Here is a 23,645-nt window from a genome sequence, read left to right as displayed (position 1 = left end):
GTTTCAAGTGAAGTTGGATCCCTTTCTACTTTTTACTTGACTTGAAGGGATACTTGAAAAGTGTGAACGTTACTTGATAACTTGAATTCAAGGAGAAAAGCGCGGGAATTCAAATTAACAACTGTTTTAAGAGCATTAAATTAACAGCTTATTGTTTTTCTGTTCTACTGGGAACGTAAAAATTATAGGAAACAGTAGTAAGTGAAATAATGACCGAATATTTGAGTTTCTGAAGTTGTATAAAATTCACGAAGGCCTGCGGATTATAGAAACAGAAAAGTTTCGTAATAAAAATGCAAAGGAAGCTGCCAAGGAAGGAAGAGTTAATTGTAGAACTGAACAGCAGAGATTTTAACGTGGACACACGAGATAGCCTATGAAAGGCAATAATAAAAACCATTAAACTGTAGACAGAGAAGAAGTGAGGAAGATAAGAGAGATTAAGAAAAGAAGAGCGTTGCTTGAAGGGATGACATTTATCGCCGAAACTGGCATGGTTCAGTGTGGTTGATAGATTTTTTTTTGGGAACTCTAACAGCTTCAAGATAATCATTTTCAATTATGGTAAATCAGACTTGCTAATATTTTATTACATTTGCGATAAGAATTATCAAATCTGCTTGAAGATTTCACTTATTCTATTTGTAATGGTCAAGAGTCGTGTATTTCTCTTACTAAGCTAATTCCTAACCTATACTGAACAATGCGTCTTCCATTTCTTCAATATATTTATCATTTCCCTGGCACGGAGGTATGCTACTACAGAAATTCCTAATTGCACAACATCCATCGACACCATTTTATCCTACTTGAAAACAAAATAACTTGAATATGTCTGAACTGAGACTCGAATTCAGGTTACTTGAAATCACGTGACTTGAATTCAAGTTACTTGAAAAGTCTGAATGAGGCTTTACCCTATGGGAAAGGCTGCACGAACCCTGATGGGTTAATTTCCGAGAAAACTTATGACAGTACAATTCAGCACAAGAAATTAATATTCTGCGTAGTGCATAAAAAATAACTTCTACTAAGTAATTAAATTAAAGCACATGGTCGCCTCGCATAAATTACGCAAAAAATAGTGTATTATAGATACAATTATTATGTCAAACATAACAGTATGCAATTGACCCTGTATAACAGATGTTTCACTTGCTCTTTTGAAGAGTCTACAGGTTATTTAAGTGTACTTCTTTTCCTACTGTCCTTCAGATTCTTGCAGATCAGATCACGAAGTGAGAATCTCATTGCTTTATACAATCTAACAAAAAATTCCTTCTCCTCCAAGAATATTATACTTACATCACATTGTTATGCATCGTTTACAATGACGCGACACATGCAACACGACATTACATAAATTATGGCCCAATAGGATATCAGAATTCCATGACGTCACGACGTAGATCGCGACGCGACGAAAGTTGAAATTCAGCTAACTTTTACCGTGCGACATTACCAGAATGCGTATGTGTTTTGTTTATGATGACGTCATCTGCAACAAAATTGAATACTTTTTCAGATGAGATGTTGACAGAATTGGTTAAAGGATACCCTGAATTATACAGAGTGAACCGTGAGGAATGTCATTAATTTCAAGAGGTTATTCTTTGACATATTTCAAACAAAAAAGTTTAATAGAATTTTACTCATTTTTTGCTTCATTTTCGAGAAAAAAATTATTTTATGTGAAACATTTCATAGCATATTTTGGGAAAGCCATTGAATTAACTTAATTCCCAGTATGCTTAGTCAATTTAAGAGAGTAGTGTATTATGATTTAAAAAAATACTTTTTGTCATTTAAATATGCAGAAATTTCATCTGAACAAATGTACATTTTCGTTCTGAAAAGAAATTTTAAAACGTTAAATTTGTTAGATCAAATTTCTGCGTATTTATTATAATAATACAGTGCTCTCTTAAATTGACAGAACATACTTACTTACTTACTGGCTTTTAAGGAACCCATAGGTTCATTGCCGCCCTCACATAAGCCCGCCATTGGTCCCTATTCTGAGCAAGATTAGTCTCTACCATCATATCCTACCTCCCTCAAATCCATTTTAATATTATCTTCCCATCTACGTCTCGTCCTCCCCAAAGGTCTTTTTCCCTCTGGCCTCCCAACTAACACTCTATATGCATTTCTGGATTCGCCCATACGTGCTACATGTCCTGCCCATCTCAAACATCTGGATTTTATGTTCCTAATTATGTCAGGTGAAGTATACAATGCATGCAGCTCTGCGTTGTGTAACTTTCTCCATTCTCCTGTAACTTCATCCCTCTTAGCCCCAAATATTTTCCTAAGAACCTTATTCTCAAACACCCTTAATCTCTGTTCCTCTCTCAAAGTGAGAGTCCAAGTTTCACAACCATACAGAACAACCGGTAATATAACTGTTTTATAAATTCTAACTTTCAGATTTTTTGGCAGCAGACTAGATGACAAAAGCTTCTCAACCGAATAATAACACGCATTTCCCATATTTATTCTGCGTTTAATTTCCTCCCAAGTGTCATTTATGTTTGTTACTGTTGCTCCAAGAAATTGACTGAACATATTGGGAATTAAATCAATGGTTTTCCCAAAACATGGTAAGAAATGTTTCATATAAAACAGTTTTTATCTCGAAAATGAAGCAGGAAGGAAAACAAAAATTATTTTTTTTTTTGTTTAAAATATCAAAAAGCATAACCCTCGGAAAAAATGAAATTTTCCGAACTTCATGGGAGCCAAGGATGGAAAGCATTGTGTTTTTCAGGTAAAAAAAAACGTAATATAAAGGATAAACCGTAAATAATGCCATTAATTTCAAATATCCTTCTTCCACCTTCGTTAAATTGTCCTCAGAGAGTTTCCACTTAATTTATCCCAGATTACAGCACTTGTTTCTAAAATTATAATGGACTTTGTGGAAGTTACAATACGAAAATCGTAAGAGAGAGAATGTAGAAAATCCCCTGCAACCAAGTTCTTAAAGAGAGATACCAACTATTAGGGAAACCTAACCTCAAAGTTACACTTAGACGCTCTGCTAGATGCCTCCCGCATTGGATGTTTTTGTATATGAGGGCCAATGATATGCAGGAGATCATCAAATTGTGAAGATGTGATTCGCATATAGTTATGATATGTTGATTTCTTCTACTACAAAAATAGAGAAGGCAGGCATCGTTTCATTTTAAGTTTCCTAATCAACATGAACCAGTGATTCAAGTCGCGGAATTGTGAACACCAGTCAGTGATGAGATCACGTCATTGTGAATCCAGTATTAAATGGATAACTAATATGTTCGACTTTCACATTAGGGAACACATTAATATTTTGGCGGGTTTAAGGGAAAGCAGAGGTGAATATTTCAAAATCCACTAAATTTATCCGATTTGTTTGAAACTGATCATGGATACTAAGTATGTTATTAGTAATGGACATACCAAGTTTCAACTTTCTAAGTACAATAGTTCTGTAAATATTAATAATTTTATAAAACTTTATATCGTTTGATATAAAATGCACCATGCACCATATTGTAAGAAATTTTCATTATTTCTTTTTATTTATATGTTCAGAGAAGGTATATAAATAATGATAAGTATTAGTTTATTATGGGAATAATATAGTAATACACTTATCTTGGTTTTAATTTCATACTTTTAAGGGCACAAAATCAAAAACTAACATCGGAATATCAAAATAAAGATAATAAAAATGGGAAAAACCAAGTTTTCATTTTTTCTTCAGTTTTGTTCGAAAATTTCACCTCTGCCTCCCCTTAAATGGAATTTGTATTGGAGAAAAAAAATGTTTGGGCATATGTTCTCAAAGCTCTCCTATTCTTCCCCTTTCTCATTCACTACCGTCTATGAAATGAGATAGGTATGTGCTATGCCATATCCACATAATAAATTTATCTGAATACTGGACACAAGAGGCTCGAGGGAACATTCGAAGAAGCAGGAAAGTTAATCCAACTAAATATGAGTTCATGGTGTCAAAAATATTATGGAACCATTAGAAGTTTTCATAAAAAGAATTACAGATATTGTATTACCAGTGGTTCTCTACTTTAAATAAAGAATTAGCAACACGCATATTCATATGCTCCTTCCTTCACAGTTACATTGTCGAGAACAGTGAAATAAAGTAATACAAACCACATGAAATTTGCATCACTCAAGTTCAGCAGAATGATATAGCCTCTGAATTCTGCTTCATTCGGACAAGTGATGCCTTTCAAAGACATGTCGTGATACATATACTTCAAGGTCTGCAAACACTTGGTCAGGTTTTCAGAGTTGATTTTGCTGTCAAACACGCTAATATCTTCTGCGATAAGTCTCTCCGAGCAGTGGATGTGAAATCGTGCACACTGCTCTACAAGAGCTACCACTTCTATGTCGCACAATTCCTGCTGTGTAATGTCCTGGAAAGAGAATTAATTTAATTAAAAACTCGGATTTAACAAAAATGGTTCCCCGATCACTTCCTATAGTCTCATTACTTTGGTAGTAATTAAATAACAATGAAAGTAAAAAGCACTGTAACTATCAGCTAATAACAGAAAATAGAATTCATAAACATTTGACAGCGTGCATATAAAGAAGTTTAAGTACAAATTAGAAGAACAATTGAAATGACGAAAACATATAAGGTATTGTGAAATAAAATTATCAAGTACAGTGGAGTCCCGTCGTTGTTCATAAATGGGGTAAAAACTATTAGCCAATCAAAAGTCGTTTAATATGTTTGTACATACTATGTACTACATTATTTGTCTTCTTTGTCAGCCCGTATCTCGGCGATGCAACCACTGCCTAGCGATGAACTCAGTGACTCATAGACAGAGGACGTGGTGTAGGCAGACGGGTGAGTACAAACACTATTTACTGTTTTAATACTATGTTTTACTGAGGATGATGTACTTGTCTTTAAGCATTGGAGGGACCACGCAACAGATTTCCTACACATTTCAACTTAATTTTTTGTCTAAGTAAATGTATTATGAAAGGGTATCAGTCTAAATGACTTAAATATTTTTGTCATTAATGTTAAAATAATTATTTTATTTAGAGGATTTATCACTGTAATTATTTACTCTTATATATTAATTGTATGAGTACATATTTAGATGCTAAAATAATTCTTATTTAAGTTTGTGTTTTCATGTATAAGTGAAAATACATTTATTTCTTCTTCTTTACTGTATCTTTTGATGTCAACGTCAAGCATAAGCAAAGCAATCACCTATCAGTAACATATTGAGTGGTGTTCCTGTAGTGGACGGAGTCAGATAGCTTTCCAAATTAAAAGTTTCCATAACAGAAGATTCCAACAGAGGGACTCCACTGTAGTAATTAAACAAAAAATCAGGGAAGAATATATTACATCAAGCTTCTAACCCCTGTAACATTACATTTCAGTGTGGCCTACTGCTGTGAGATGAAGCAGTTCAACACAACTATTAGACACTGCAGTGTCGAGTTAAGACTAAATAGAAGATAGCATCACACAGAAATTAAGTCGGAAATGCAATTCGTATACAATATACATGAATTAAAATAGACTTAATAAAATTAATTGAAAATTAGGAATGTATGCATTCATTCTTTGCCACTTTAATTTATCCTTAGAACATATACTCAGGTCCTACACAGTGTGAGAATACTGATGTACTTGCATACTTTGATATGGTTACCTTGAAAACAAAATTGACAACAGTACCACAAAAAACCAAACTGAGAGAGTTCTCATCATAAGAATATGTTAATAATTTTCTGTTTTGTCTGTCTTGCTCTTAGATGACCTTAAACCAGAAGCATGGCAGCATGACTAGCAAGTCACAATTAACGCACAGAATGAATGTGAAAAATGTCTTATAATATCGTAATTTGGAGGAAAAATGCAACAAAGTCTTCTGTATTTCACAACACACCATTTACAGAATAAGGTCCACATCTGTGGAATAATGGTTAGTGCGTCTGGCCATGAAACCAGGTGCCCCGGGTTTGATTCCCGGTAAGGGAAAGTTATCTGGTTGAGGTTCTTCCGGGGTTTTCCCTCAACCCAATATGAGCAAATGCTGGGTAACTTTCGGTGCTGGACCCCGGACACATTTCACTGGCATTATCACCTTCATCTCATTCAGACATTAAATAACCTAAGATGTTGATAAAACGTCGTAAAATAAACTACCGTACTTCAAAAAAATTCACAGATTAAGTAACAATACAGTACATTTTTATTCTACATCATCATAATCATCATGGTTAGTCTCTCTTCCTTCCTGAGTGGCAAACCAGGTTCGATCCCCATCAGGGTCACAAAGGTATTTTTGTTGAACAAAGCAGGTACAAGGGGTTTTCTCCTGGGGTTTTCCCATTCTCATTATCATCATTTCATCAGTACAATCACCCTCACCCTGTGAGGTCCCGAGCCAGGCCTCTAGAATAAATAAAAGTTGTACACATTCGTGTTTAATAAAAACTATTATTATTATTATCATTATCATTAACATTATTATTATTATTATTATTATTTGGATTTAGTGGCAAGTTGTTTCGACTGCCTCTTAGTACAGGAAATGATCTATTGATGAATCTATTACATGGTCTTACATTTCTTTCATCTTCTCATGTTTCTGAGGTGTTTGGCCAATCGCATTTACAATGGGTCGGAGTGGAACTTCCTGCTTATGGATTTTGGGTAGGCCATACTCTCGGAGATAGAGTTTCGGACTCAGCAACCTCTTAAAACCATATGTAGACACTACTAGTTCTTACATCAGAGACTCCACACATTTCATTGAGAAAATAGAAATGCTCAGGACCCTACCTGAAGATCTGCTTGTCAGTTTCAATGTAGTGTCTCTTTTCATCAGAGAACCATTCACCGATATCACAGAGTTACTAAACAAAGTCTTTCCAGAGGACATTGTAGCTCTATATGATCACTAGGGAGCGGACTTTTATGTGCTAAAAAATTTAAATATTATTTTTATGTGCTAAAAAGTACGAAAATATTTGCTAAAAATAATTTTTTTTTTTAATATGACAAAAATAACTTAGCTTGGAAAAAAAATGTTACTAGGTATTCACCAACCACACTTGAGTGCTAGTAGTTGGCCGAAAATTGCAGTGAACAACAAAGGTCATCTCCAAATTCTCCATCACAAATGCATGCCGATTATCTCTGAACAATGACTTATACTGTGTAAACGATCTTTCCACATCACAGGACATCAGACGTGCATATTTAAAGAGAGGAATGTCACAAACACAAACACCGTCAATTTAACCTACAGGCACATCCTCCAATACTCGAGCAACTTTACACATTTTTTATATCCACTGTTTTTCCCAAATGCATTCTGGAATTTGTCCCTTACTACTTGTACTTCTGAACCTGGTAGCGAGTACAGTTTAATTTTCACAGCACGCACCTTCCTGTTTCAGACAACAGGTTTTGGGATGTTTCGAGCTTTTTTATGGTGTCACACAAAAAGCTTAAATTTGCTAATAGGAAAGCCAAATCGCTTTTTAAATAACCATCTTTCAGTATATCTTGAAGGATATCGATTGATGAAGCCCAATAACAGGGAATCACAACAAGATAATATATATTGCCTTACTTGATAGACATGAGTGAGGGGCGAGAGATTTGTTTAAATTAAGTAATGTTCATACCCGAGCTCTTATCTGTTGTGTTTCACAAACAAAGCGTGGAATGAAATCATCTTCAGCAACAATAAACATTCCTAATTATGTGTTGCAAGATCTCTCCTCCTTGTCCATGTTAATTTATTCTCTAATAATAACACTGATATGCTGTCTAGCAGTTCTCAGAACTTGTGGCGATACTATTACGAAAATGGATCACGGATACACCACAGAGCGCTTAGAAACATGAAACAACCAAGAATTCTTAAAAAAGATAACGTACTTCTGAGTGATATAATTGATTTAGTTTTAAAATATTTAAAAGTTCTTGTAAAAAAATTATTTAAGTAAAAAAACTCTAAGATTTATGTGTTTATAATAGATTTCCTGAAAATATGTATTTACATAATTTTTTTGTGAAAATATGTGTTTTTATGTGAAATAAAATTCGGGTTTTAAACTTGAAACTTCATGTTCGGAATTTTTAACTTTGTTAATTGTGTTTTATCACACGCAAAAAGAATATTTAATTACATAGGAATCCGCTCCTTAATGATCACGTATTGATCACTATATATTTCCAATGGAAATAAAAGTTCCATGAACAAACAGACCGAGTAGCCATGGAGAGTGCACTCAGCTCTGTGATCGCAAACTGCTATATGGATTTTTTAAAGATGCTATCCTCAAGACCACTGCATTGAGACCATCCTGCTGGTTCAGATATGCAGATGACACGTTCGTAATTTGTAACCACGGAAAATCAGCATTGGAGAATTTCCTGAACCACTTGAACAGTTTTCATACACAGATTCAGTTTATGACAGAGATAGAAGAAGATGGTCAACTACCCATTTTAGATGTGAAGGTATGCAGAAAGATGGATGGCACCCTAGGACACAGTTTTTTCCAGAAGCCCACCCACATGGACAGTATCTACACAGAGATTCAAACCATCACCCCAGCCAAAAACGGTCCACTATGAAGCCCCTATTCGATCGAGCTAAACAGATCTCAGAAACACATCATCTCCAACTGGAAATTGACCAACTCACATCAACACTGTGTGCAGACGGCTACTTGTCATCTGATATTAAGAGAGCCATAAACCCTAGAAGAAAACCAGCCAACCAGATTCAAGACCATACCATGGATAAATATATAATAGGATGCGAAACTGCGGTCAGCACCATCTGATGGCAGGGGGCTCAAATAAGATGATCAGTGCCTGAGGTCGTAGTTGGTGAACATTAGAACTACGTGTTGGGTACAATATCCAGAGGTCTCTTTAACCATTCGTTCGAGACATTGCTTGAGAAGACAAGATAGCAGCCAGAAACTTGCTAATAAGTGGACATAAAGTGATACTACGTGTATGTATAAGCAGTGTATGTTAAACAGTGATATTTATGGACGTTGTTAATGCAATTATTGGCTACTCAAACTGCAGATGGTTTCTGGCCTCATTCACTAAAACTCAAGACAGTCTTATATAACACACAGAAGAACCCTGTGCCAGATAAAGGGCTTCAGGCAAAATTTCTCGACAATCTCTCGTCCATTTTAGATTTCAATCTTGAAAAATTTCTGCAGTTGAAAGCATAATAGAATAAAATAGGTAATATTACTACTATTGACAATCTCTTCCAAATGAAATACAAAACGTGTTTTAAATCTCAGTCACTCCATAAAATAAGGAAATATTTACCTAAAAAAAGAAGTTAAGGAAAACCTTATGTAATGAGTAGTCAAATTGACACTCGTAACTATAATAATAATAATAATAATAATAATAATAATAATAATAATAATAATAATAATAATATTTGGGGCTAAGCGGGATGAAGTTACAGGAGAATGGAGAAAGCTACACAACACAGAACTGCACGCATTGTATTCTTCACCTGACATAATTAGGAACATTAAATCCAGACGTTTGAGATGGGCAGGGCATGTAGCACGTATGGGCGAATCCAGAAATGCATATAGAGTGTTAGTTGGGAGACCGGAGGGAAAAAGACCTTTAGGGAGGCCGAGACGTAGATGGGAGGATAATATTAAAATGGATTTGAGGGAGGTGGGGTATGATGATAGAGACTGGATTAATCTTGCACAGGATAGGGACCGCTGGCGGGCTTATGTGAGGGCGGCAATGAACCTTCGGGTTCCTTAAAAGCCATTTGTAAGTAAGTAAGTAAGTAAGTAAGTAAGTAAGTAAGTAAGTAAGTAATAATAATAATAATAATAATAATAATAATAATAATAATGTGTGTGTGCGTGCGTGTCCAAAGCCTACCCACTTTCACTTGCGTGATTCAGGTTCCACACATTGCAGACAGATGGCAGAACTGTGACCCATTTTCTAGTTGTACACCACTTCGGCAGGTCACGCTGTACATGATGTGTATCTGTAGAGAGTTGTGTCATGTATTAAGGTGAGTGTATGTGTAAGTGTTCGTGTAAGTGTAGTGTCTGAAATGGGTGATGATGATGATGATGAAGATGAGGAAGGAAGAAGGTGAAACCCGGTGACGGCACGTACCCTACTCCTGTCGAATAGCACCATGGGGGCCGCCAGGCTTAACGTCCCCATCCGACGGACGAATCACTACCAACAGTGACATATGCCTTCCCTTCATATGCACTGCGGAGAGATTTGGGATTTAACCCAGGCATATTGGTGCACAATCTAGTGATTAGAAGTTGTGCACCGCCATCTCTCCTAGTCTCGAGGTAGAAATTTTACATGAAAATTTCTGACCCCACCGGGAATCAAACACAGTCCGGCTAGTCTGGAGGCAGACATGCTACCACAGAGCTAACTCAGCGGACTAATAATAATAATAATAATAATAATAATAATAATAATAATAATAATAATAATAATGTTACTATTATTATTATTTTTTTTTAAGTTCCAGCACTTCAAAAATTTTGTTGGATCTAAGAATTTAAATAGTTTGTGTTAGAATGTTATATAACCAATTTTTTTTTCTAAAATAATCGCGTGGTTTCAACATTGTTTTGTACTATGTGAATGCATAAAGATCAGCTGCCTCCATATTCTCGCACCTAAAGTTGTTAGTAGTAGGGGTTAATTATTTAATATTTAAGAAGCTGTAAGTAAGTTTGTTGAAATGAAAAGAGGAAAATAAATTCAAAATGAAACTTTACCCTTTTTATCCCATCCGTAATGTCTCATCTGTAGCACTATCAGCAACTTTTATTTAGTTATTTTGGTAGGTGAATATATATTTTAAGAGTCTTGGAAAAAAGATTTATAATTATTTAAACCTCCATTTCTTCATTAATATCGATATTAAAATTCTGACGATAATAGAAGAACAGAAAATGTGTGATTTAACATTTATCACAGAAATGTTTTTTTCAACTTTTGTACCACCTGTAACAAATTCTGAAGTATTATTTCAAATACATTAATAAAATTTTAAAAGCTTAAACAATATACAGGGTCCGGCAGAGAAACCTGACGGTTTTTAAATTGAAATAAGAACTACACGGAATGGTTTATATTCAATATTTTATTTTTGAATTACAGTTTAACTCAAAGTATTTGCATAAACTGCTTTACTTTTTGAAAATTGTATTCCGAAGATGGTGTCCATCATTGTCAGCACATTCTTGGAGCCTCAATGGGAGACTCCACATTACTCGCTGCAAAATGTTTGGAGAAATTGCTGCCACTTCAGTCCTAATGTTCCGCTTCAAATCTTGAATTGTCTTTGGTCGGTCCTGGTACACTCTACTCTTGAGATAACCCCAAAGGAAGTAATAGCAAGCGTTGAGGTCGGGGGATCTTGGAGGCCATTGAACGTCCCCTCGGTGTGAGATCACTCTAGCTCCAAACATCTCTCTCAATTCACCCATCGACACTCTTGAGGTGTGACCAGTTGCTCCATCCTGCTGGAACCACGTGACATCTGCAATACCCCGTTGCCTTAACTCGGGTGCAAGAAATGTCTGCAGCATGTTGATGTAACGCTGTGAAGTTACAGTTACTGTTCTCCCTTCTCCGTCTTCAAAGAAATAGGGACCAATTATCCCAAACGATGCTACCCCACACCACACAACAACCTTTTCGCTGTGTAAAGGTCGTTCATGTATTTCTTGAGGATTGTCCGATGCCCAGAACCGACAGTTGTGAGTATTCACATAGCCACAAACGTGGAAATTTGCCTCATCTATCATGAGAAGCTGGTTTAGAACCTGGTCATTCACAGTAGTCAGCAGTTCATTACAGCAAACACTGCGAGTTCTCTTATCCCGCTCACTGAGTTCTTGCACCATAACAATTTTGTATGGATGAAAGTGGAGGTCCATATGCAAAATTCTGCGTACAGAGCGATCAGAAATCCCTAGAGCACTTGCCTGTTTCACTGCCGAACGTCTAGGATTACGAAGAACAGTGTGACGCACTCGTTCAACATTCTCCGGGGTTCGAACAGTACGCTGTTTCCCTGGTGGTTTCTTCTTTGTGGCACAAGCCTTTCCCGAAAGTTCCTCACCCACAACAAGATGGTATTGCGGCTTGGAACACTGTCTTTTGATGAATGTCAAAATGATGGCAAAATGCGTGCTGAGTCACAATAACTGAACTGTTGTTTTTAAAAAATGTCTCCACTACAAAAGCTCGATGTTGTACCGACCAGCGCTCCATTCTGACTGAAATGGTGAAAACATGTGGTCAAGGTCAATCACTGCTGCCACTGTCCCGTCCCGCCTTCTCTCTCTCGCAGTCACCCCACTCCTCACTCCCCACTCCATGCACTTATGCGCAATCCTTTGAAACTGTTGTTATTTCTATTGTTGAGGCTCAAACAATGTACTGACAGTAAATACTTTGAGTTAAACTGTAATTGTAAAATAAAATATTGAATATAAACCATTCCGTGTAGTTCTTATTTCAATTTTAAAACCGTCAGGTTTCTCTGCCGGACCCTGTACATTATGTAGGATAATAAGCTTCATTTAAAAAATTCAAACATGAAAGGTTACACTGTATTATTTAAAGTAATATAGCAATTTGAAGTTAGAAAACTGAGCAAGAATGTCCCACTCGTAATTACGGAATGGCTGACCTAACTGAAAGAAAGGGATGCAGTATTTCACATGAGCTTTGCTTCAGGATTAAAGAGGAATAGTTCTCAAAATTAGAATTTTTTAGAAAAATATTAATCAACATTAGTTAGGTAAGGTAGTAGAACCACAGTCTAGTATATACAGTCACGAAGCTCAATACTTAATAAATATGCATTCATACATAGCTGCTAACCACCAGGATCGCTACTATCACCTCATCACAGACCCTTTCCCTAGCAGATGATAAAATGTATTGTACTTTCGATATCGTGTTCTTTTGAAAAAATTAACATCTTCCTTCCACTATTGAAATATGAAATACATAAGGTTTATATATTATTTTCATAAAGTATATATTATATTTTATAAACTCACCTTTCTGGATCTTTCGGAAGGAGGATAACTCTGACCTCTTTTTCTTACAATTCATAGCACTACAAAGTCTCCTTGTCCCATATCATTATTCAAATTATTGTATTTTAGCCAATTACAGTTATTGCAACCGATAACGAACATTTCACAGTTTACATAACTTTTCACAACGGTGCGAAATATGGCACAGTCAATGCCTTTTCGATCTAGACCAGGCTGTAATGTATGTTCGGGTTTTCTATTTCACTGTATGGAGCTCAGTGAAATATTACATTATAACTTTATTGCGTATCATAGATGGGAGGATAATATTAAAATGGATTTGAGGAAGGTAGGATATGATGATAGAGAATGGATTAATCTTGCACAGGATAGGGACCGATGGCGGGTTTATGTGAGGGTGGCAATGAACCTGCAGGTTCCTTAAAAGCCATTTGTAAATAAGTAAGTATATTTCATATAATGAGAAATTTGGAGAAAAAACCCACTTAGTAAGTTACCTTTCTTATTCCTCGAGTGCGGTCCCACAGGAAGTGGTACCAATCACCCAGGTTTTCATCTTTATTCTCACAACGATTTATAATTTGCAACAGGAGATAATCCATGGTCATGCGAAGAACATGAGGAGGTCTCAGGTCATGAGGCAGGGGCTCTTCCTGAGCAGCAGAACTTCTGGAGTACTGCTTGACTGCTAGTGCATGATCCATCATCACCTCCTGCAACAATGATATTCGTAAGATGACAGAAACTTGCAGATAACCCATAAAAAAAAATCATGTTGTGTTGTGTTTCTAATATAAAGCAAATCTCCTACACTTTTACTGTTGAAATTCATCATACATAATAGTACATTATGCAACGAGCCTATAATGGTAGTAATTAAGACGCGAGTATGTTTATGAAACGAGCGCGAGTTTCATAATTTTCATACGAGCGTCTTAATTACCATTATAGGCAAGTTTCATACGACTTTTTATGCTGGATCATATTTCTAATTTGAAATTATTCATAAGCATTCATGTTATTCTTATCTGACTGGGGAGCGGAACTGACCTTGTGCAATATCTCGTAAATTGTGAGATGTGCGCAGACGCGAAAGTATTGATTTTTTCCTAGAAACAAATGTCATTGACCTTGATATAATCTAGAGAGTAAAATTAACATTAATCTTGATATAACCTTGAAATTGATTTAGACATTGAAAAACGAGATGACAAATTGAATTTATTTGAATATTATTTACAATTAACGCTAATTATTATAGTAACAGAACATAACCTTCTGCGACAGTATTGGATTTCCAGCCTCTGTGACGTTTCGCTAGTTGTCTTTTGATTGCATATCCAAGAATAATCGACACTTGTGCTTTCATATTGCTACAATGGTGTTTTCTGATTGGTGGAACATCTGAACTTTAATGAATAGGTGTACTTTAATGAGGTCCATTAAAGGGCTGCTACTAGGTGTATAATTTCTACATTTCGGCATGGTCGAGCATAAAAATACATAATTTTTTTACATTATCAATTACTATACTCCAGGTTTGTATATGTAAACAGTGAAACAGTGTAAAGTGTCGAGAACAGGAAAGCAGGAAACGAGAATAGAGAAACGTAGTTAATAGTATGGATGAAATTGGGTGAATTAGCAGAGAGGGTATAGGTGACATAGGAAAACTAATGAATTAATGAAATGAAATTAATTGTAAATGTAATAAATGTGGTGATGCCACTGTATACAGGAATGTGAGGGTCACCACATCAAGAAATATGAAACAAGTTGTTGACGATAAATATATGCACATAAATAATAAAATTCATACTCCAGGAGGTGCTTCTAATTAAACAAAAAAAATAATAATAATTTAAAGTGCATCAAACCACAGAACGTAAGCTAACGACTTGGTGGAGTATATTCATATGAACACTTAGTTATAACTTCTAATGATAATGATGATGAAGATGCCATTTAAACTGTAAATTACACTGCTGAAGCGAATTTTGAAGAAATAAGAGAAGAAAATTTTGTTCTCATTTGTGTGGCAGGAAAGAGATACTAATTATAAATTTTTTATCGGTAGAATTTGTAAGAAGATTTGAATAGCTTATAACTCCGCAAAAATGAAAAATACTGTTTTCGTTGGTTTCAGATGGTTCGATAATAAACACATCGATTGGTGATAAACTAGGACGTGTCCAGCACTTTTTCGCGTGTAGAGAGGGGACTAAATCCCGAAAAGACTAAGTATATGATTATGTCTCGTGACCAGAATATTGTATGAAATGGAACTATAAAAATTGGAGATTTATCCTTCGAAGAGGTGGAAAAATTCAAATATCTTGGAGCAACAGTAACAAATATAAATGACACTCGGGAGGAAATTAAACGCAGAATAAATATGGGAAATGCGTGTTATTATTCGGTTGAGAAGCTTTTGTCATCTAGTCTTCTGTCAAAAAATCTGAAAGTTAGAATTTATAAAACAGTTATATTACCGGTTGTTCTGTATGGTTGTGAAACTTGGACTCTCACTTTGAGAGAGGAACAGAGATTAAGGGTGTTTGAGAATAAGATTCTTAGGAAAATATTTGGGGCTAAGAGGGATTAAGTTACAGGAGAATGGAGAAAGTTACACAACGCAGAGCTGCACGCATTGTATTCTTCACCTGACATAATTAGGAACATAAAATCCAGACGTTTGAGATGGGCAGGACATGTAGCACGTATGGGCGAATCCAGAAATGCATATAGAGTGTTAGTTGGGAGGCCGGAGGGAAAAAGACCTTTGGGGAGGCCGAAACGTAGGTGGGAAGATAATATTAAAATGGATTTGAGGGAGGTGGGATATGATGGTAGAGACGGATTAATCTTGTTCAGGATAGGGACCAATGGTGGGCTTATGTGAGGGCGGCAATGAACCTCCGGGTTCCTTAAAAGCCAGTAAGTAAGAGAGGGGACTTGAAATGTGCGTTTATTGCTAACAAGGGAGAACTCCGGGAGTTGCCATGTTTTTTCGTCCTGAAAACTAGGACTTGTCCCCTTTTAGAAATAAGCAATTCATTTGTGAAACAGAATTTGAAGTTCAGTATCTAAATAGTTTACTAAATATGACAATTTATTTTTTTTTTTTTTTTACATGCTCAATCAGAAATTGTTGATCTTCCTTCAAAGTATGTTGTGTTCAAACTTCCCCACCATCTCAAAGAAAAGATTCAAGCCTAAGGGGCATTAAGAAATATGTTTTCAAAATGTCATTTGAAGGATACACCCTTGGATAATAAGAAATTCATTTAATTGGAAAGCCTAATTTTGTTTCCCGTCAATAAAACTGAGAATTATTTTAAAACTTAGCAACATTATCACTATTGTTATTACATTAAATTTAAAGGCAAAGTTTATCATTAATAATAATTACAAAACAGTGAACTGTCTGTATTTTGTAGAAATATAAACTTAATAAAATATTAGTTACATTAATATTATGTTGAATCATGTTCCAAGGTATGTCATTCTATGTTCCAAGGTACATTACCCCTTATGTACTTAAGGAAAATTTTTAAAATCTATACAAAAAATTATTTAATTGAAACCTTTTTTTTTTTTCTAAAATACTTTACACATCAAAGATACTGTTATTAATAATAAAAAAGTTATAAAAGCTTATACAAAAATTTAAAAAACTTAAATTTTCAAAAAGTGTCCCTGGGTACAATAGCTTCCTCTACTTGTAAAATGTGTGTTAGAGTTGAGTGTGTACAATATTAACTTAAGTGAAAGACTTCCATGCATGCGTCAGTACTGAAATTGAATTCTTAGTGGCTGTATTGTCGGACCATCAGATCTGTGCCCCCGTAAGATATGCGAACTGAACCCTAATTCCTTCTCAGCATCTGTAATTCATTTCTCTCCCTGCATTTCTATCTTTCTCTTTTCTAGCTCTCTCCCTTTCTCTCTCCCACTACTCACAATTTTGAGCCTTCTTGCGGGACAGTTTATTTGCACTTGCAGTCCAGTGTTGTCAACTCAACGTGAACACTGTAGCACGGAGTGGCGAAAGAAATATTATTAAGCAAGTACGTAACAGCATTTTGCGATGAAGAGAAACAAACAGGTCAATATCTGTTTCCTATAAATCAGGCAACGAAAAGAGCAGCTGCGATCACAGGTGGGGCTTATTTTATTTCAATTGATTACGTATTAAAATTACTTACTTAACTAATACTGATATAATACAACATTTTTATGTAATTTATGCAGGTCAGAGCACCTAATAAAGAAAATCAGGAGAGAGGGAGGCTGTGCAGGAGATGAAAAGCTAGAATCACCAGGGAAGAACAGACCAAGTGAACCTTTAATTCTTGTAGATGATATGAACCGATGTATTTTAAGAAGAAAGATACAAGAATTTTATAGCATGTAGAATGAAGTTCCGACATTGAAGAAATTACTGAAGGTTGCAAGAGACAATATTTTCCAAGGTTGGAGAGAAATGCTGCGGAAAGTGATTCGAAAGATGGGATTTAGGTTTAAAAAATGTAGAAATACAAGATGTATTTTGATTGAAAGAAATGTAGCATGGAGGACAAGTTATTTATGATACCGTTTGACGTAAGTTTGGCAACATCCTTATTCGGCAAGGTTCGTGGCTTGCTGTTTAATGTGGTGGGAGGAAAGCGGGTGGAATGGAGTGAGTACAGGCGTTAACTTTTTCAAGAACGACGACAGCGCTGAAGGGGCACAGATCCGATGGTCCGACAATACTTATGTATAGGAGTTACGTGTGTTTATGCATTTAATTTAAAAAGTTACGATACTCTACAAAATTTAGTGCGCAAAGTTCTATCATTGTATCTACTGTTACATGTATTTTCTGCAACACTTCAATGGAGAGTGAGTGACTAGATAAGCGTTTGTGGTTTTTCTTGAAATTGCAGATGTCCTCTGCTGGACCATAAAAAATCTGGTCAGCCTATTTTAACCACAACCCTACCTCACATCCCCAAGAATATCTTATAAACGGGAATAAAAATAGAAATTGAATTAAAAACAAAATTGTATATGAAATGACTCACCTTGCTGGCACCTGCCTGATACTCATACAAAGCCACCTGATGCCGGGACTCCCTCTGATACCGCTCCTTCTCAGGACACATATCTTCACATGTTCCTTCAGTTGCCTTTGCTTGAGACAGATCAGATTGCTTTCCCAGCTCTGTTAACAAAGTTCAACATCAATGCTCATGCCATGCAACATATGAGGCTATCAAATGCAAAACTCGCATTATCCAGGTAAAGTGATTTGTCAGAAAACAGGAAAAACCGTTATGGATATGGACAGTTTTGCATTTGATAGTAGTTTTCTGAGCTCTATGGAAGGGGAATTAGACAAGATTTGCACAAGCCGACTATATCAGTACATAGAGAGCTGCAAGAAGTACAACATCCCATATGTAACTCATTTTTTTTTTAATTTTGGTTAAAGCGAGTTTTGCACTTGATAGCCTCATATATGATCATTGAAAAGGAAACACTTCTCTCAGACTGGCAGAATAACATCAAAGTGGATTACATACATTTACACAACTGCATGCATTCACACAGAAGAGAACAATTGAAGAGTCCACTGCAAGAATGATGGATGTCATTTGGAATACATTTTGCAGGAGAAGCAATTGGAAGTTTGAAATGCTTAGCGCTCAAAGCTTAACTGTGATTTTCCGTTCATTACTGGACAATGACTATCAGTGTTAATGCCATATAACTCTCTATGTACATTCTGTATGTCTTAAGCTATGCATTAACAGTCTTGGTTCATTTTCGACAAGAAAGTGACATCCATCATTCTTGCAGTGGACTCTTCAATTATTTGTAACTCAATGCAGTCCACCACTGTGGAGTAACACCACGTTTGACAGTGAAACAAGCACGCGCAAGTTCAAATTCTGGTTGGGGTTTTTTTCCAGGGTTTTCCCTCAACCAATTGTAGCAGAATTGCTGGGTAACTTTCGGCATTGGACCTCGAACTCATTTCGCCATCATTAATTCTCATATCATTCATACAATAATCCGGGTTAAGTTCACAGTGCAGCATGCTGTACTTGTACAAGAGTGTGACCGTTCGGCTACCCACTCACTCACAGAACAGGAGTGGTAAGCACAATAATCCTCAGGCTGCAGTGCAAGCCTTCGGGTCTCTCCTCCATAGAAGAAGAAGAAGAAGAAGAAGAAGAAGAAGAGGAAGAGGAAGAAGAAGAAGAAGAACTCAATGCAGGTTTATCTCATATTTCTGCCTTTTGCAAATTTACTTAGAAATTCACATCTGAAGCAAACAGTGAATATCACATTCTTTTTTCAAATATGCCCATTACACTGGTCAACAGTCATTTTGCACCAGACATAAAATTAACAAATTCTTACTAATTTCGACCTTCTGAATTCAAAAATAACAAATGTTTCATCAGTTCGAGTTTTCGAGATGCACAATATAATACATTTTCTATGCATTTTATTTAAAAAATCACAGTATTTTGTGTGTAACTATTTTGTTTTATAAATGTAACGACCCATTATGTGAAAACAATATTAGTATAAGTAGGTCACCACGTTAGAAGCACTTGTAGGAAAGGAAATTATTTTATTGTCCTTTTACGAGTCTATTTAGAGGGGGTGGAACAGGTTCACGGTATGAATTCGCTTCAGTATACCTGATTTTACTTGAGATATGTATTTCTTTCACTGTGAGCTGTAATTACATTACCGTAGTTTATATTTTGCAATAGACCACCCTGTCAAAACAACTTCTAGAAGCGGAAATTGTTTTATTGCCCTTTTCGGTTCCATTTGGAGAGGGAGAAACAGGTTCGCAGTATGAAATCAGTTCAGTTTACCAGGAGATTTCCGTGGTGTTAATATTCTGTGTAAGACGTGTATTTGTTTAATGTGTGCTTTTATGATAATATTCAAAGTACGAATGGTTTATATGTGCGGATTTGAAGGTTGTAGCATTGCTTCTTGGAATGAAATTAGGCTACACAAAATTTTGCTTCTTTCTGTGCGAATGGGATAGCTGCGCTCGAGATAAGCATTATGAAATATAACGACAATCACTAGAGCCAGGGAAGAAAAATATTATACATCAACCCCTTGTACCTCAAAGTAAAGTAATTTTGCTCCCTTCACACACTAAGTTAGCGTTAATGAAGAATTTTGTTAAAGAGACAAATCATAAAACTGAAACATTTAAATATAGTATTGAGGAAAAGTTACCTGCTATTAGTGACTCAAAAATAAAAGAGGGAGTTTTCAATGAACCACAAATCAGAGAAATAATGAAGGACAATCACTTCGAATCTTTGTTGGAAGGAAAAGAGAGAGCTGCCTGGATAGCATTCAAGGAGGTTGTATTAAATTTTCTGGGTAACCTTAGAAGTGAGAACTATGAAGAACTATTGAAAAATTTACTGTTGGCATATGAAATTACGGGTTGTAAAATGTCCCTGAAAATTCACTTCCTTCACTCCCATCTTGAAGTTTTCTCTGAGAATTGTGGCGATTTCAGTGATGAGCATGGTGAGCGCTTTCATCAAGGAATTTGAACTATGAAAAAAAGATACCAAGGACAGTGGAATATCAATATCATAGCAGACTATTGTTGGACTTCAGCTCGTGATATACCTGATGCCCTGAGTAAAAGAAAATGCAGAAAAAGAAAGCTGTAATCTTCTGAACAGTGAATATTTAATCTTATTGTCATTATATAAAGCAGTATTTTGAATAGATATAAATTAGAAAATTTCTCAAAAACCGTAACCAACAACTGTTTTTTATTGTCATATTCGTATTCAGGAGGCTCAAATTATATAGAAAACATGTACCACATGCCCAGCGCAAAAAAAAAAAAAGTTAAAATTTGTTACGCAGTGTTATTTGACTAATCCATTGTGAGAGCTAGAAATCGATTTCCAAGTTTTCACAGAAATAAACATTTTCAGCATCTCTCATAACAAAAAAAGTTATTTATGGAATAATGTGCATCCATATATCAATCCTTCCTCTTAAACTGATTTCTTTCACATTCAAAACCAAGTAACTTCATCTTTAAATTATGCATATGAAATAATTACTTTTGCTCGATATATATTTTATTTGACGTCCTAATGCAACAGCTGCATGAAATGATTTTCTTAGTTGACTAAGTCTTTCATTTTTCCACTACATAAATAATGTCAAGTGAAACATTAACACGTTGACTGCCACTTGAAGCGTATATACGTCTCACAGCACGTATATGGACGTACATACACGTCATATACGCGTCAAGTGGCAGTCAACGTGTTAAAGACAGGCTTCATTGTAATATAACTGGTATTTACAAAAATTTATTTCATATTGAAAACTGATTAGAATTACATAATAATTTAAGACTAAAATATTCACATGAATTACCTGCAACAAATGAACTTAACATTCACCATTCATAACACAAGACAAGAAGTTGTTCATGTATTGACCAATGCAAATATCGATACTGGAGGCCACTTGCATAACTCAGGTGTAACATGTTTGCCTACTGATCTGGAGAAGTGCTCTATCAACTATATGGTTACCAATTGACAGTGGAATTGGTGATAACTAGAGCCCAGATGTTCAGGCATTTATTTTGGTTAAAACAGACAGGCATATAGGCACTAAAAATAGTAAAAATAGGCAATGAAATAGGCATTTATTATTCATGGAAACAGACGAAAAATAGACAAATACTTAATAAACTATTCCATATGGTACTCAATTTCCTTGGTTACATGTCACAACAAGATGCTTTTTTAAGTTGTCAACTGACATAGTGAGCCACGTGTCAGAGAGAACGTTTTTCATGGTGGAAAAAGATCTTTCTACTTCTACTGAAGTGATTGGAGCAAACTTAAAACAACTTATTTCAGAAGGACTGTCTCTACTTTCTTTCAGAGATCGGAAAAAAACCGACTGTGTATTGTCCCAAAAAGAAGGATGTGAGAAGGGATTAGAGACTTTAAAGAACGCGTGACTTGTGCGTGCAAGTGACAACAGTATTGAGACCTGGAGACTTGCTTTTAATACTTCTCTCATCCCCTTTCTTTTGCTGGTAAATCCCGAAATGACCTGAGCACTGAGGGTTATACTGTTCAAACATCTTTGTTAAGTGACATAAAAGATGAATCAGTAGGGGAGAAAAGTTTATGACTTCTTGGAAACATATGTATTGCTGAAGAATAAGTTTCTCAGCAAATATTTGTGTGAGGTGAATATATATTTTTAATTTGTACAACCGTTCTTTTTTGTTTTTTTTTTATATATAATTTATGTGCGGTTTATTTTAAATGCATTAATAATATAGAAAATGTACAATAACGACGTAAAAAGGCTAAAAAAGGCATTTAACCTTAAAATAGGCAATGGGAGCTAAAATAGGCAAAAAGGGCTAAATAAAAATTGGGCCTATTATCCCCAAATGTGTGAAAATGTGTTTATCTCTAATAGGCCTTTCATACATACACTCAATTTAAAAAAGGCATTTTGCTTAACATCCGGGCTCTAGTGATAACAATATGGTATTTGCCAATATGAGTCTGAGGATTCACCATGGGATTACCTGACATGCTTTAGGTGGGGAACATCTCGGAAAATTCCCAAACGGGAAAATAACCCAAATGGAACTGATCTGTGACTCAATGCTAGTGCCTTGCTTCTCCATCCAGGCTGCCTGGGATCGATCCCCGGCCAGCTTGAGATGGAATTTGAGGTGGACAAAGCAGACATTGCATGTTTTTCTCAGATTACTGCTATTTCCTTTTATCATTCCACCAATATTCTCCACCTTTCCCTCATTTCATCTATTATCTGCAATAGTTAAAATTAAGCTGGGTGAAATCTTTGGGATAGTACGGTTTCCAATGCCGATATAGAAAGGGCTTGGAGCTCAGGCTCTGGAGCTTATCGGGCTACTCGTCTGCAGATGGCACCTGGCTCTACCAGGGCTGAGGCAGAATGACCAAAGTATCAGTGTCGGATTCACGAATTCTATCCAGGCCACTTGTCAGACTTGGACAATCATCACATAGAGGGCAAACAATGGGCCAAAGCAATCCTAAGTGCAAGGACCCATTTCAGGTCCAACCTTCAAAAAGCTAAGATGTCTATCCACTTCACTTGCCATTTCGGATCCATGACTGAGTGCAATCTCAAGTAACAAGTCATGCTCGTTACCACAAGACTACATCAGTAACTGATAACACTAGTCAACAAATTTTAACTTTTTTTTTGATAACTTCAAAATGCGTGATTAAGGGGTAACTTGAGCTCCTGAATCAGGAAAAAGCATCCAGATTGCTCTACTAGGTCGCATCTCTGAGTTATCAGTATGTCCCTCTAGTGTGCATTAATTTGCATACATTTGAGAACACGCTGAAACACAGTTATTATCCCTAGAAATTGTCTCTTATCGCACACATTAATAACAAACAACGAACTAA

The 23,645-nt window shown here is 35.8% G+C and overlaps 1 protein-coding gene across 4 annotated transcripts in view; it reads right to left on the bottom strand.

Moving 5' to 3' along the window:
• Positions 1 to 23,645, bottom strand: part of xmas (RRM_XMAS2 and SAC3_GANP domain-containing protein xmas) — a 143,431-nt gene that overhangs the window by 59,425 nt on the left and 60,361 nt on the right. For all 4 annotated transcript variants that reach the window (XM_069838219.1, XM_069838218.1, XM_069838220.1 and 1 more), the window contains exons 5-7: positions 18,210 to 18,349; positions 13,638 to 13,853; positions 4,165 to 4,433 (exon numbers count right to left, since the gene is read on the bottom strand). In XM_069838219.1, coding sequence (XP_069694320.1) covers positions 4,165 to 4,433; positions 13,638 to 13,853; positions 18,210 to 18,349 — 625 coding nt within the window. The remainder of the gene's footprint in view (positions 1 to 4,164; positions 4,434 to 13,637; positions 13,854 to 18,209; positions 18,350 to 23,645) is intronic.

This window comes from Periplaneta americana, chromosome 10, assembly GCF_040183065.1.
Source record: "Periplaneta americana isolate PAMFEO1 chromosome 10, P.americana_PAMFEO1_priV1, whole genome shotgun sequence".
NCBI classification, from domain to species: Eukaryota; Metazoa; Arthropoda; class Insecta; order Blattodea; family Blattidae; genus Periplaneta; species Periplaneta americana.
This window is presented reverse-complemented; position numbering and strand designations above follow the sequence as displayed.